The 15,168-nt window shown below is 36.7% G+C and overlaps 2 protein-coding genes across 7 annotated transcripts; one reads left to right on the forward strand and one right to left on the reverse strand.

Moving 5' to 3' along the window:
• LOC125202277 (immune-associated nucleotide-binding protein 9-like) lies at positions 1–1,180 on the forward strand. Of its 6 annotated transcripts, none has more exons than XM_048100676.1 (4): positions 16–128; positions 494–611; positions 740–805; positions 882–1,180. In XM_048100676.1, exons 1-4 carry the CDS (start codon positions 20–22, stop codon positions 1,012–1,014), a joined length of 426 nt encoding a protein of 141 aa, XP_047956633.1. In that variant the 5' UTR covers positions 16–19; the 3' UTR covers positions 1,015–1,180. The 6 variants fall into 6 exon arrangements, 4 of the variants coding, with proteins under 4 accessions (XP_047956633.1, XP_047956609.1, XP_047956618.1 ...); XM_048100652.1 differs by having other exon boundaries at positions 494–606; positions 873–1,180; XM_048100661.1 differs by having other exon boundaries at positions 494–606.
• Positions 1,181–3,231: 2,051 nt separating this feature from the next.
• Positions 3,232–6,047, reverse strand: LOC125202815 (oligopeptide transporter 5-like). The gene is made up of 5 exons (XM_048101287.1): positions 5,933–6,047; positions 5,430–5,869; positions 4,686–5,356; positions 4,359–4,617; positions 3,232–4,135 (listed from the first exon to the last, which is right to left on the reverse strand). Exons 1-5 carry the CDS (start codon positions 6,000–6,002, stop codon positions 3,332–3,334), a joined length of 2,244 nt encoding a protein of 747 aa, XP_047957244.1. The 5' UTR covers positions 6,003–6,047; the 3' UTR covers positions 3,232–3,331.
• Between the last annotated feature and the right edge of the window lie 9,121 nt (positions 6,048–15,168).

Here is a 15,168-nt window from a genome sequence, read left to right on the forward strand (position 1 = left end):
ATTGAATCAAATCAACAAAATGCATCGTGTAATCAAGTTTGGTTTGGTCCTCACGTTGATCATCCTCACATCTGCAAGTATCGGTGCAGCCGGTGCCAGAGGAGGCGGGACAAGGGGTTTAGGCTTCGGTAAGGGCGGTGGCAGTAACACAGTGTGGCCGGTGCGGCAGTGGCACGTCTCTTGATTTGGGATTATGGCACTACTTCACCTCCGCCTATTTAGTTTACGCTTCTTTTTTAGTTTAGTATACATTATGAGATGTACTTCAAAAATAACTAATCTTACGATGCTATAATGCAAAAAACATTATTGTATCTGTGTATGTATTTGATGGATTTCGCGTATTATCTATATTGCTCGATAATGCAGAAATAAACAATATGGTTGTACCAGAAAAGTAGATCGCCTCGGAAAGGCCATTTGTATTAATGTAATTATATCATCTGCAGGAAAACAAATACGACTCTTCATCTGATACAGTAATGTCACTCAGGAGATGAAGACAAGATCAGCAGGCAGAGGGAGGAGCTTCTCTCTCTTGTAGAGACTGTTTTAGAGGAAAATGGAGGCACTCCATACACTCATCAACTCTTTCAACATATGAAGGTTGAGTTAAGTGATTTAGAGTAATTCTTTCTTTTAAAATATACTCCATTATTTAGCTTGCTATTCAAAATAACTGTGCCAAATAAGATGAATCTAAATGTCATAATCAAATAGATTGTTTTTGTTGTGACAGATTGATGAAGCTGCCCAAGGGAAATCTACTGAGAATGAGATCAATGTTGGTGGTTTGGTTGAGATGGTAATGTTAAGTACTTCAAATTAATATCTACTTCTAGTTTTGTAACATGTACTAATATCTCTACTAGCGGCTGAAGGAGAGTATTTCGAGTCTGGAGAAGGCGCACATGTCGCGGCAGAAGGAGAGTGTTTCGAGTCTGGATAAGTTGTGGGCTGAGGAGATGGCTGCTCGCGTGGAGGCAGATATGGCAAAAACAGAGCATGGGTTGAACGAATTGAGAGAGCGACTGAGCCAAGCTACTCATCGCAGCCGGGAGCTTCAAGAACATATCAATGGCAACCCTGATTGTGTGATATTGTAATGTGATCTTCATTCAATCAACACCGGGAGCTTTGGTTTTTGCTATGTTATTTTTATACATGGAACTTTCCTTATCATGCTTCAGAATTTGAATACTACTAATGTATTGCAATAGTTAATAATTTGTTAATCATAAAAGAGATTAAATTTATAAATAACGCGTAAATAATGTTTGTGAATGTTTTCAACAACATATGCTCTAAATTTTGAAGGCTGTTACGGCACTACCAATTAAACACTTGAAATAGTGAGTTTTTTTACTTCTTTAAGCTAATCTTAGGCCATTAAAAGGGCCCTTTCTTGTGGTTGTTTTAGAGCCAATTTTAGCCAAATTAAACTTATAAGAACCCATAAAATGAATTCATTAATTCAGCATGAAAAAGTTTCCTAAAAAAAAAAGGAAGGTTCATCTTAATTGGTGTGATATTCTATTTTCTCAATGCAGTTAAAACTAATCTCTTCTAAGCTATAACTACTATATATGTGTAGTTGGAGTACGGTGTAAACATATAGTACCAATTTGTCTCAATTTCAAACCATTGGAAAATAATTGTGTTGATATACCAAATTCTGTTCTTTTCCTTACAATGCTAAAAATTCTGTTCTTCATAATGTTACGACGACACTAGCTGTCAGAGACCCTAACATGTACCCTACTAAACCTCATCTAACATTGTTGATTCATAAATTAAACATTTTTTTTAACTTAATTGGAGAAACGAAAATTTTCGTGTTAGAATTGTTTGATCATTCTGTTGGTTGGAGTGTTGGGCTTAAACAAGTTTGTGTAGTTATTAATCTTTATGCAACCTAATTCCAATGGTACACCAATGATTCTCAAAAGAAAAAAAACTATCTTAAATATCCAGAACAATATTTTTAATATAAAAAAACAGAAACCTAGTTTTTTTGTTAACCAGAACAATTTAGTTAATCTGTTAAGATTGATTTCCAAATAAAATTTTAGTATCTTTTGTTTTGCATAAAATAATATTTTTAATATGTAAAATAATGATTTGTTTACCACTAACAAATTAACATAGATTTTTCAAATATAATACTAGTAGTTATTTAAATCAAGAATTTCGAAAGTATAAAATTTGAAAACGTATCAAAACAACATGAATGATGCTTGTCCGTAAAACTTTGCGTTAGTCATAAAAACATGGTTAGGTCCATGTAATTCTCCATTGAATATTCATAAGTATAATTATTCCTTTGCAGCTATAAATTAGAGGTGCAAGAAATCGATTTGATAAAATTATTGAATCAAATCAACAAAATGCATCGTGTAATCAAGTTTGGTTTGGTCCTCACTTTGTTCATCCTCACATCTGCAAGTATAGGTGCGGCCGGTGCCAGAGGAGGCGGGACGAGGGGTTTAGGCTTCGGTAAGGGTGGTGCATCGGGCGGTGGCAGTAACACAGTGCGGCCGGTGCAGCCCGGCCGAAGCAGTGGCACGTCTATTGATATGGGATTATGGCACTACTTCACCTCTGCCTATTTCGTTTATGCTTCCTTTTTAGTTTAGTAATTATGGGATGTACTTAAAAATAACTAATCTTACGATGCTATAATGCAAAAAACATTAGTGTATCTATGTATGTATTTGATGGGTTTTCACGTACTGTATTATCTATAATGCTCGATAATGAAAAAATAAACAATATATAATGCAAAATAAAACGATTTACTAAAAAGTAGACCGTCTATAAACGTCTGATAATATTTTTGTATTTTAATGTTGTTATTTTGCATTATATGTGTCACGTGGCAACACGAGACTGAATTTAGGTTATGACGTGGAAGAACACTGTTTCCCTAGTAGTAATTCTTAGTTATAAAATGTAAAGTTAGTAAGTTGTAATTATAAATTTAGGAGCACAATCTTTTATAAATTTTATTACGTAAAAGTCTCAAACTTTTAGTTTGTATATATTCAGATACAATTAAATCAAAATTCGATTGAAAATCTGGAGAAAATGTTTGTATAATTCTATAACGAATGAGTGTAGTGAATGGGAGAATTTGGGCAATTTCGATTACAATGTTTATTTTCCAGTTGCTTTAATTTAGAATGGTTTCATTTCATGTGTGTATTAGGAGAGATTGTTTCGAAATGCAAATCATTGAAGTTTTCAGACTTTGCATTGATTGAATGAGTTATATATATACACATCTCAGCTATTGTCATTTAAAAAAAACACTTTGTTGAAATGAGTTTTGTTAGTGCAGAGGGCATTGATCAACTTTGATACCGGGCGCGGTGGGGCACTTGGCCAAGGGGCAGTGATCGTCGATGTGCAACCCCCACCAGCCAGGCCCAATGATGCCATTATACTGCAGAGCGAAGTAACACAGCGTCCCCATGAAGGCCACCCCGACATCGAGCCCCGCAGATAGAATGTAGTTGTGCCGGGCCCACCAGCCCTTGTATCTCCGGTACACCACCAAGTTGAACAGGATCCCCACCGTCAACCAAGAAACACAGTTGACGGATTTAGCCACAGGCATCCCCAGTGTCCCCGACAGGACAATGGGGATGTTGATGCACCCGATCCACCTCTTCTCCGGGTACTTACGCGCAAAGTACCAGACGGGGACAGGCGCCACCAGCCCGAACAGGAAGAAGTAGTTCATCTCCTGGTACAGCCCCAGCTTCCCGAACATGCGAAGGGGCCCTACAACGCCCCAGATTATGGAGGCGTTGTAGAACACGTCGTCCCCCGGGCAGGTCCATGGGCTGCCCGGGGGCAGATTTGTTGGGTCACAAATGTGTTTAATGGAGGTCAGGAGCCACCAAGCTGTGCCGAAGCTCACCAAGGAAGTGATCACCGTCCCCACGAGCTGAACCAGGAACATCGATTTTGGAGGGATTTTCATGTAATGGCCGAGCTTGAAGTCGGAGAGGAACGTGATGGCCTGCGACATGCTTATGGTGCCGTAGGTCTTGAACACGACGTTGGCTAGAGGCTTCCCCGGGTACAGGTAGCCGATTATCATCTCGGATATTACATTCAGTCCTGCTGGCTGCAATTATGTCAATGTTAGAGTACTTGTTACGGGCAGAAAACAGAGAACATATTGTATTCAGATTGTTTTCAGAGTACATAGTTGTGCGTCCTACTTCTATATAAATAGGCACACAGACGACGGCTAGACCCCTGTTCGGCTAAAAGCAAACTATGGAGATTCAAGGCATACTAACAGTATTTATCAATGTTAAATATTGAAACAAAACTTGTGTATAAACCTGGTTGGTTGTGGCTGCAATAACACCCACAGGAAGGGTGAACACGAAGGCCAGCGTCATAGCCAACGCTACGCCCCAGTAAGGAAGCTGCAGTTGCCTTCCAAAGCCTTCACAGGCAAGCATGGATATTGCTACCACCATGATCAGGAGGCTGTGGAACCACCACTGCGGGACAGGCTCGTAGCTCTTCCTCATCAACCTAGTATGGATGTCTCCGAACTTTTCCTGAAACGAGGCCTTGGTCTGCTGCCAGATTGTTCTGCAGCAAGGCCCTAATTAGTCCCAAGGTTGAACAGTTTGAGGATTATATGTTTACTTTATGTTTACCTTCCATGAAAGAGCGTTACGTGTGACACAGTAGAAGCCAAGGCTGCAAAGTTGAGACCGTAGATCAACACGAAGAAGATGCTGAGGTTAACCTTGCTGTAGCTATCATATCCCGCCCGGTCGAATTCAAAGGTCTTCCCAGTTAGGATTGTTGATGTGTTGTATGTCGCTCCAGTAGCATCAAAGACGTGTGCAGAAACGATGGGGAATCGCTTTGCGTTGTACATGTTGTTCCAATAGGCTATTGGCAGCATAACGTAGACTATCAGTATGAAGCCGACCAACAAGTTGATTATAGCAAAGCCGGGGGCTGCTAGAGGGCTGCCTGCAAAGGCTGCAATGGTCGACCAATCAAACGCGATCGAGCCCAGTCCCAAGCCTCGAATCCCTCCTCCTATCTGATGTGCTGTTACAGAATCTTTCCATATCCAGCATATAAAGGAGAGAGCAGTGATGGATGGGAACAGAAAGTTTGGGATTATGTAATAACAAAAGCTCGAAACAGAGACCACGGTGAAGAATTGCAGCCGGGTGAGGCCTCCTTTTCGCCTCACCTCGACCTCATGCAATGCTCTGAAGAGAGACACTTGAACGAGGTTCGAAGGCCACCACATGTAGGGAGAATCCACTAGAAACTTCCGGAAGATTCCAGCCCAGCCGTACCCAAGCAACTGCTCCAACAAAACATCTTAACTTCGTTAAAAAAAAAAACAATACCTGACATAGCTTCAAAACTAGTACTACCTGTGTGCTATGTGTGAGTAGCATTGCAGCCACGAGATTAATTTTCCGATGGTAAAACGCCTTGATGATGGTGATGATGTTGACTGCATACGCGCCCGTCACGCCTGCATTGGCGAATATGGTGATGAGGCAATGCTCCTTTAAGTTGAAAGGCCCTGGATTCATAGTGAAGGACCATTTCGTTCCGGGAATCTTGACCGCCTCTGTTGGAAGAGTTGCGGCCATGAGCTTCCCAACGGGAAGGACTAAAATCTGAGCAGCAACGGACGATACAGAGAGGGCGTTCTGGCGATACACGAAGAACTGGTTCAAGAACGCTAGAGCTGCACATGATATTATCCCCAGCACCCATGTCCGAAACGTCAAGCATGGCAACGTGGGATCATCCGTTATTGCTACTGTCAGCCGGACTTCCTCAATTGGAGAATCATTCACCTCCTCTGCAAGAATATACCATGTTTAATGCATATATATAAAAAAATTTGAATTTGGAAACATCATACCGATTGTTTCTATTGCATCGACAGGCTTCTTGGGATCACACGACACAGGGCTCGTTGCATCGGTCTCCATCTAAGTACAATCTCACAAACCAACCAGCAAAAAAAGGTGCAAAATCTACATTCCAATAAGTTTGCTTACAACCTTATAATGATTGATTTATACTTAGAAAGGGTTACAGTTATATTAGTTAATCAATCCATAAATAAGATGATGAGTAGAAACTCATTCTTCTTATGAGTATGATGTCATCACACCTACACACTACCAACCAGAAATGGATACTTGAAACAGTAGGTGGTGAAATTATGTTTGTCTCAACTCTGCTTTGCTTCAAAAAAGTTTTTCAAGATTCTATAATTTTTTGGCCATTTTCTTCAACTGCCCCATCACACTTTGATGCTTATCATATGAGCATTTATCATTTCTGGAAATTTATAATAGCTTGTGGAGTGTGATCACAACCTCTTTATTTTCTTCTTCAATAGTAAGCATTGAGATGCAGAAAGCACAACTTGTTTTCACATTTTAAGAAAATAGTCTCAATGTGGGAAAAGATGCTCCCAACTTTCGAAAAGATGATCGTTTGAACATTTGTTTTCATACTTAATTATGTAGGATCTACTATTTGATACGATTGAATTTGAAGTTGGCTATTTTTTAAAAGATATAGTACTACAAAACTGTTATTTCGCTAATCGTCATCTATTAATGAATCATAATAGTAATATTTTAGCTGACGGATGTTGAGATAATTACATTTAATACTCATAAGTATTGTTATATTAACAAATCACCGGAACTAAAAAGTGGTATAATAGATTAATAGGATTAGATGTTAATATATGGACAAAAAAAGTTATATTCTCGGTCACGTAAAATTTAGCTTCTCAGAAATTATTAATCTGTACAAGAAAATATAAATAAATATTGAGACGCTGCTGAAATATATTGTAGGAGTATCTATTTTGCGTAAAAAAATTACTTACTGTATTCTACTGTTTCATGATACCAACGTCCAAGATACATTTTACGCTCCTCGTACAGTACTCTCTTCGTTCCATAGTAATAGAGTCATTTTATCATTTTGGTACGTTCCATAGTAATAGAGTCATTTCCCTTTTTAGTAAAAGTCAACATATTTTTCCACACCTATTTTACTCTCTCTTACTTTTTTCTCTCTTCATCTCTATATCATCTTCATTTTCCACTTTATTCTCCATTTACTTAACTTATCTAACACAAAGACCGGCCACCGAGGGTATATCCCATCCGCCAAGTAGTAGCCCATATCATGCCGGTTGCCGTTGGCAACAAAAGAGACGGCTGGACCGACGCCCTGACACTTCTCGTTGAAGAGGGGAGACGAGTTCAGGACGTTGAGGTCGTTGTTCGACCCGGCTACCCCAAAATACGCGTGCCAAATCCACAGCCGGTAATCAGCTACGGCCTCGAGGATTATCGTGGGGTTCTTTGACTTGTAGCCGGTCGTGTAGGCCCCCTTCCGCCACAGCTTCTTCCACTCCACCGAAACGGCTATCTTTGCCTAACATCTAGGAACCCATGCTTCTCCCCGTGCATCTGCATCAAACTCGTGACAATCTTCGGGATAGGGCTTCGAAGGTACTCACCGAAAGCGGCAATCACCCCCACAGAACTCCTTCAGTTTCAGGGTTGACGACTCGCCGATGTGGAGGTACTCGTCCCACATGTCTCGCGGCCTCCGTAGGCCAACTGTCCGATTGCCGCCGTGCACTTTTGAATAGGTGTGTGGCCGGGTCTGCCAGCCGCATCGTGCCTGAAGCGGAAACACATATAGCGACGCTCTAATGCGCCAACGATGCGCATAAACAACTCCCTGCGCATTCGAAAACGCCGTCGAAACATGTTGGCGGGAAAGCGCGGGTGCTCTGAAAAGTAATCGTCGAACAGCCGCTGGTGTGCAGCAACGTGATCCCGCTCAATCACTGCTCGGTGGTGGATAACCGGTGGAGGGCGAGGTATCCCCTGCTGTTCCACCATACGCATGTACCGCTCCATCTCGCGGTCCATGTAGGCATTCATAGCCTCGTTCATCCTCCGTTCGTACTCCTCAGCATCCCAACCACTACCACCACCACCACCACCGCTACTACCCGCGTTACTCATCGCTCGATAATGCTCTTGTACAGAAAGTTAGAGAGAGAAAAACTCGTTAAAACAAGTGGTGCAAATGAAAATGAAACGAAAATCGCGTTTATATAGGTTTAAAAAAAAAAAAAAAAAAAAAAAAAAAACGGAAATTGCCGCTGGCCGATCGGGCCGCTGCAATGGCGGCTAGCCGGTCGGCCAGCGCATCGGCTAGCGACGAGCGATCGGCCAGCCCACGCCGATGCGCTCGCCGATTTGCCGCTGGCCGATTGCAATGGTTCGGCTAGCCGATCGGCTAGCGCGACGAATCGGCTAGCCGGTCGCTAGCCGACCATTGCGGATGCTCTTACTATGAAAAAGAGGGAGTAGTAATATTTTATTTTGCCATTTTGGAACTGTCCATGATTTAAAAACTCATTTTTTCATTTTTGATAAATAGAGCTCACAAGTCACATCTATATAAAAGGGGGATTCACATATCACTAATGTTTATTGTCCACTAATCTATTCAAACTCAAACAATTTCTTAAAATTCACACATAGTTAAAACACATCCTTAAATGGTGGGCGGGGGAATTATAATTCACTTCTAAACGATCAAAATATTATGAGGTAAAAATAGGACTGGGAAAAAATACCGAAAAAATGATATATCGCTCGTATCGTATTGAAAAATATCGAAAAATTATCGAATTTTTGATATATCGTATTTTTCGATACGATACGATATCATATCGTAAGTTTTCGATACGATAACGATATGAATTTCCTTACATCGCGGTATATCATTTTATATCGAATATATGATATATATCGATATTTTCGATATATCGTTTTATATCGAATACACGATATATATAGGATATATTAAAACATATTGAAATTCAATAAATATTGAAGTTTAAAATTATAAATATATATAAATCCATTTAATTTTTGTGTTATTTTTCTATTTTGTAATTATATTTTTCGATTTGATACGATAACGATATTTCGATATATCGTAAAGTACGATATATCGAATTTTGGTGCGATAATAATATTGATATTATCCATATCGAAAGTTCGATATATCGAATTTCGGTACGATAATGATATTGATATTATCCATATCGAAAGTTCGATATATCGAAACTTTCGATATGATAACGATATGAAATTCTCTCATATCGATATTTTCGATGCGATACACGATACAATGTTTTCGATACGATATATCGTATCGACCTACCCCTAGGTAAAGATATAGTACTTTAAAATTCATCAAAATATTATTAGATAAAGATATAATAATTTTAAAATTCACAATGTCTCGTGCGACTATTTTTTTGGTAAAATTGGTGGTTTTGGGGAAGCCTATAATTTTTCCAACCACGCGGTTCTTCTGAACGCTTTAGTCTAGGTCTATTTCATCTGGTTTAATCCACATCAAGTAGAGGTGCTCACGGTTCCGGACCGGTGGTTACGGTTCAGAACCTCCGGTCTGGTTTTGGAAATTGCCTAACCGGAACCGATCCGCGAGGGTGTTTAGCGGTTCCAGTTTCGGTTTCGTTTCCGAACCGGTGATTTTCCAGTTTTTTTTTGGGTTTTTTCATGGTTCCAAACCGCCGGTTTTTTTCAGTTCCGGCTTGGTTTTACTGTTTTTTGATGGTTTTTCGCGGTTCCGGCATGGTTTCAATTCTAAAATTTTTGAACTTAAACCGAACCACGGTTCAAAAATCGACGGTTTCGATTTGAAACCGTAACCGGCGTCCGGTTTTGGTTTTAACCTCCATTTCGGTAAACCTTAGGCAGGTCTAACATCAACGTCCCATTAGTGTTATTTCATGAAATCAGCGACACATGATCAAAGAAATTCATCGCATAACACATTATAGTAAAGTTATGATTTAATTTGTATGGTTTGTATGATTTTCCCTATTATTTATCATAAATGCATGATAAAAAGAGAAACCTTCTACAATTATTGGAGATTCATACCATTCATGCACATATAAAAATTCTAAAATAATCTAGCAAGATTGTGAGCTACTAGAAGACTGCTCTCGCTGCAAATGTGTTTGACACAACTACTTATGATATGTATTTTAATTTTAATTTTTTCATTATCAACTTAATTCAATAATAACTATTAATAAATTATCAAATTGTAACTAAAATTCTTCTTATAATTTTCCATCTTGGATTGTTCCATTTTAAATATCTCATTTCCATTTCATGATAAATTTATAGGGCCATATTTTGTTAAAACTAAACATGTGATATGACATATATTTTGATGTAATAAATAAATAAGCTAAAAATTGCTTGCGGTTTCTTTAGGATAAAGAAAATGTTGATCTAAATCGGTGAAATAAAGCCCAATTTGTTTTCCAAATTACTATTTTGGGTTTCCAATTTCTTTGTAACGTCACATATATCAGTGATTAATGGGCCCAAGTTTCAGCTTTGTGGGGAAATGGTCAAATTATGAACTGAGCTTACTGGCTATGATTTATGAATCAGACTTAGACTTTTACACGGCTCATTAAGATGATCTTTCTTGATTATTACTTTATCAATTAATCTTGAAAGAGACTGAATTAAAGTTATGAGTTGGAAAAATTAGTTTGAGAGATCTCATTTATTTCTATTCAATTCAATCTGTTTTAGTTTTGACCGTGATAGCGAAATAGCCGACTAAATTGATGATTATGTATGCACAATACTAAAAGTATAGGGCATTGAAAATTTGTTATATTTTTTTATTAAGTATATATGACTAAACTCAAAATTACATTAGTTTATAGATGATTATGATTTAATTTTTGTTGTTATTACTTATTATGGTCAATTTCGTCCCCTTGTTTGTGGTATTTGTTTGAAAAAGGTACGTCATACCATTTAATCTATCGTTTCATTTTTGGGAATAAAATGTTAGCAAAAAATTTAGCGATTGATATATTGACTTAGAAGCTGAAATTACATGCCGATTGGATAATCGATGTGTACATTTGGATATCTGATGCATAATTTGGGTCATTGAGGTGTAGTTTTGGACTTTTGGTTGTCATACTGATATTTCAATCGACAAAAATTATTTACATAGTGTTTTATTCTTATAAACGAGACAATGAATGCTAAATGCTACTACTAGTAATTATCTAAACGGTACTTACTTTTAATACTGCTGTGAGATATAGTGAGGGATATTTTCAAATAAACATCTCAAATGATAAAACAAAATCAATCATTTACTCTTACTTTTATCATTTTATGTAAGCAGGTAGCCTGCTTAGACCATTACTGGAGCTAGTAGTTTAATGAGTGTATTCACCAATATGAATTTGTTGATTAAATTGACCCCTAAATATTAGCATTCAACTCGCTAATTTGAACTGCAAAAATTCTCATTATAAACTTTAAATATAGTAAGTTCACATATGTAGTTAACGTTTATATTGGTATACAATCATTCAAAATAAAATTCAGAAACGGATGACGGATCTATGCGGCCCAAAATCTTGATTTGGACACCAAATTAAACATATTAATTATGTTTAGATTTAGTTAGGGAAATTAGTTTGTCAGAAGTTTGAGGAATAAATAAAGTATAGGGTTTGGAAAATTCCAAAATTAGGCACTAAAGTATACTGTTTACCATGTGCTTCGAGCAATGTAATTAACTTATAAAAATTCCTAAAAGGTAGCCACGGAATATATTCCACTGCTTTGTAATATACCAAAATAAAAAATAGTAGTAATAAAAAATACTGCTATAATAATACAAAATAGGATTTGTAAATTAATCAACAGCCAACAGGGTTCAACCTGGGACCACGTTGCACATGCATGCCACGTGCGACGATCATGTGCATGCTGTTTTGTGGATCCTCAAAAAATCATATGCATCCCTTTCATTTTGAAATTATAGTTTGTAATTTATATACAATTTTTTATTTCTATTTATTGTTTAAACAAACATAGGGATTGTGGAGTTACGTAACAAATTCTTCAATTTTCTCTTGAATTGGATTAATTTAGGTATTATCATCATAGTCATCTACATGATGATTGATGATGATGATTATGGTATGGTGATGATGTGGTTATGTTTTTACCAATGTTGCATGTGTAGAGAGGCATGGTAGAGCTCGCGCATCCATGCTTGGAGCTTTGTGATATTTGGAGTTTTCTATTACACTCTCATCCTTTTTAATTTTTTTTCAAATATTTTTATTATTTACAGTTGTGTATAAGATACATGGAGTAATTAATGAGGTCTTGGAAGACTCGAGCACTACTACCAATTTCTCGCCTTTTTCTAATTCAATTAATACACTATTTATAATTAATGTTACATTATAAAATAAGAATTTCTATAGTAAAATAATGTTGAAATTCTCATTTTACAACCTGTATCATTAATAGTTCAATTTTTTCTAATTCAATTAATACACTATATATAATTAATATTACATTATAAAATAAGATATTCTATAGTAAAATAATATTGAAATTCTCATTTTACAAGCTGTATTATTAATAATACAAATTAGAGTAAAGGCTAAAACTGGTCCTAAACATATGCTCATTTTATGATTTTGGTCTTATACTTTATTTTTTGAATTTTTGCATCCTGAACATTTCAATTCGGATCACAATTGGTCATACACTAACAATTCCGCCAATTTTTAAACGGTTTTAACCCGAGTTTGACCGATTTTGATGGTTTAAACAGTCCCATTCGGGTTAACACCGTTTAAAAATCAGTCAAAATCGGGTTAAAACTATTAAAATAATTGACGAAATTGTTAGTGTATGACCAATTGTGATCCAAGTTGAGATGTTCAGGATGCAAAAATTCAAAAGATAAAGTATAGAACCAAAATCATAAAATGGGCATAATGTTCAGGACCAGTTTTGACCTTACTCTACAAATTATTCTTTCTCTTTTCATTTTTTTTTCTCAAGATAGCCCTTTCATCGATAGCTAGAGGACAAATTCATGCTTTAACTGTTAGCGCATTAAACGGTAAGAGACTGGCCAACTGGTTTGTTCCATTTATATAAACAGAAATCTGAGTCCTTGATCTCATATTTAAGAAACAAGGTGTTGAATCCTCGCACCAACCATATTATTATTTTTTTATGTTATTCATGCAATAAATAATTAAGATAGTAAAATTGGCCACTTATATAGTTGAAGTCTCTTTCACTTGCATGGGTGAGCATATGCCATGTTCATCTTTTGGATCGTATTTATTGAGATTTGGGACCTCTCTCTCCCTCTCTCTCCATGCTGGATGTGGCACAAAGATGATTAACATAATGTGCTATTGCCCCCACATACATCTTTGAGAACAGCCCTTTTCTCAACCAGATCTTCAAGAAGAGTTCTATTTACAAATACTACAAAACATTTCCAATCAAAAAATATAAATATTCATTAAGCCAACCATAAAACATGGACACCTACATAAAGCTATGCATATACCAGCATTACGTAGTCTACAAAATCTTGGTTTTGCCATATTAAATAAACCAAGTTGAACTGAGAAAAAAAAAAAATCAGTCTTTAGTGTCAAAATGTGTAAGTAATACTAGTAATTAAGTAAATCTAATTCCAAAATTGAATAATTATGTGAGTTGAATTAGGCCAATTATCATCCATAACATTATTTGAATTATCTTTTCATACATACAAAATAGAAAGAAAAAAAATCAGAATTGTTTTATTTTTGTTAAATTCTACTATTATCATATGCAGATTCCTATCAGAATCACAAGATTTTGGTTGACTAGCCAATAAAAATACACGAGCAACTGAAACAACAAAAATTGCTTTCATTCATATCTTCATCACAATCTTCCTAACCATGTGCAGACATGAAGGGAAAGGGGAAAAATCGAAGGAATAAAGAAACAGATGAAATGAACCGGTTGTGTTTGTGGGCCAACAACAATGAGATTCTTGCAGGTGTTCCAGCAAATTTTATGGATAAAGAAAAAATACTTTTCCAAACACAGGTAATAAATTCTTTCCCTTTTTATTAATAATTTAGGTATCAAGTTCTTGCATTTATTTTTGCAGAAGTTAGTCTTGGGGAATAGAATGAATTCTTAAATAATCCCAGATCAAAATCTTACATAAGCTATGCATATGTATGTGTATGTAAATCAAATGATAACTAGCTTAATGTGATAATTTCGTAAACTCGTCAATTCAGTATAGGAAAATACAAATGAACACGAAGACATAGTTGACTATTGATTTCACTGTGTTGACATTTTTAATATACTGAATTGACGAGTTATCACATTAAGCTAGCAGTTATCATCCTAACACGATCATGTATGTATGTATGTATGTATGTATGTATGTATGTATGTATGTATAAACTCACACGCGCATGCACGTGTAAAAGGAGATGGGGAAGTTCAAATTTGGTGCCTTGTCCGAAGATAGTAATGTCATTCTGGATATTGGGACATGTTTGCCTAACACTACAACGACAACAAACACAATAATGGACTTAGGCCATTCATATCCATACATTCATGATAAATACACCACAATATATTTAGAATAGGAAAAACAATTCAACAAAAGCAATCCGTATGATTATTAATGTGAAAAGGAAAGAAACAACTCATTTTATGTACTGCGTGTGAAATTATGTATGATAACAATATTATATTGCTAGATAGACGTGTTTCGTTGATCGCCGTCACCACACACTGTAAAGTGCAAACCGATTTGTGGTGACGGGAAGGACGTCGGGTAAGGAGGGCTCATCTCATTCTCATTCTCATTCATGCATGATGCATCATCATGATTTCGTTGTCACGGATGGTCCATTGGGTTGAATAATATGGATAATAATACTAAGTCAATCACTGTCACATTCGGGACCTGTTTGGGTTCGGCTGTTTTCAATTTTTTATTTTCATCTAATTTGACTTGAGATTAATATGGTGCACCCAATTATCCATACGTTAAAACAATCATAATTGACCAATTTGACTCCATCGCTAATTGTTGATATCATTAGACATTTTTTTATATTTAATTTACGGAGGGTGGGAGTCAGATTTTGAATGTTCCATCCCTATGTAATTGAACAAG

Source organism: Salvia hispanica, chromosome 1, assembly GCF_023119035.1.
Source record: "Salvia hispanica cultivar TCC Black 2014 chromosome 1, UniMelb_Shisp_WGS_1.0, whole genome shotgun sequence".
NCBI lineage: Eukaryota > Viridiplantae > Streptophyta > Magnoliopsida > Lamiales > Lamiaceae > Salvia > Salvia hispanica.

Excerpts from the sequence above, each read along its gene's own strand:
- LOC125202815 (XM_048101287.1), bottom strand. The coding sequence starts at position 6,002 with ATGGAGACCGATGCAACGAGCCCTGTGTCGTGTGATCCCAAGAAGCCT. Across the intron at positions 5,357-5,429 it reads TACTCACACATAGCACACAG|TTGCTTGGGTACGGCTGGGC; the intron begins GTAGTACTAGTT and ends TTGTTGGAGCAG. Across the intron at positions 4,136-4,358 it reads TTGCAGCCACAACCAACCAG|CCAGCAGGACTGAATGTAAT; the intron begins GTTTATACACAA and ends ACATAATTGCAG.
- LOC125202277 (XM_048100652.1), top strand. The coding sequence starts at position 20 with ATGCATCGTGTAATCAAGTTTGGTTTGGTCCTCACGTTGATCATCCTC. Across the intron at positions 607-739 it reads AACTCTTTCAACATATGAAG|ATTGATGAAGCTGCCCAAGG; the intron begins GTTGAGTTAAGT and ends TTGTTGTGACAG. Across the intron at positions 806-872 it reads TTGGTGGTTTGGTTGAGATG|CGGCTGAAGGAGAGTATTTC; the intron begins GTAATGTTAAGT and ends TATCTCTACTAG.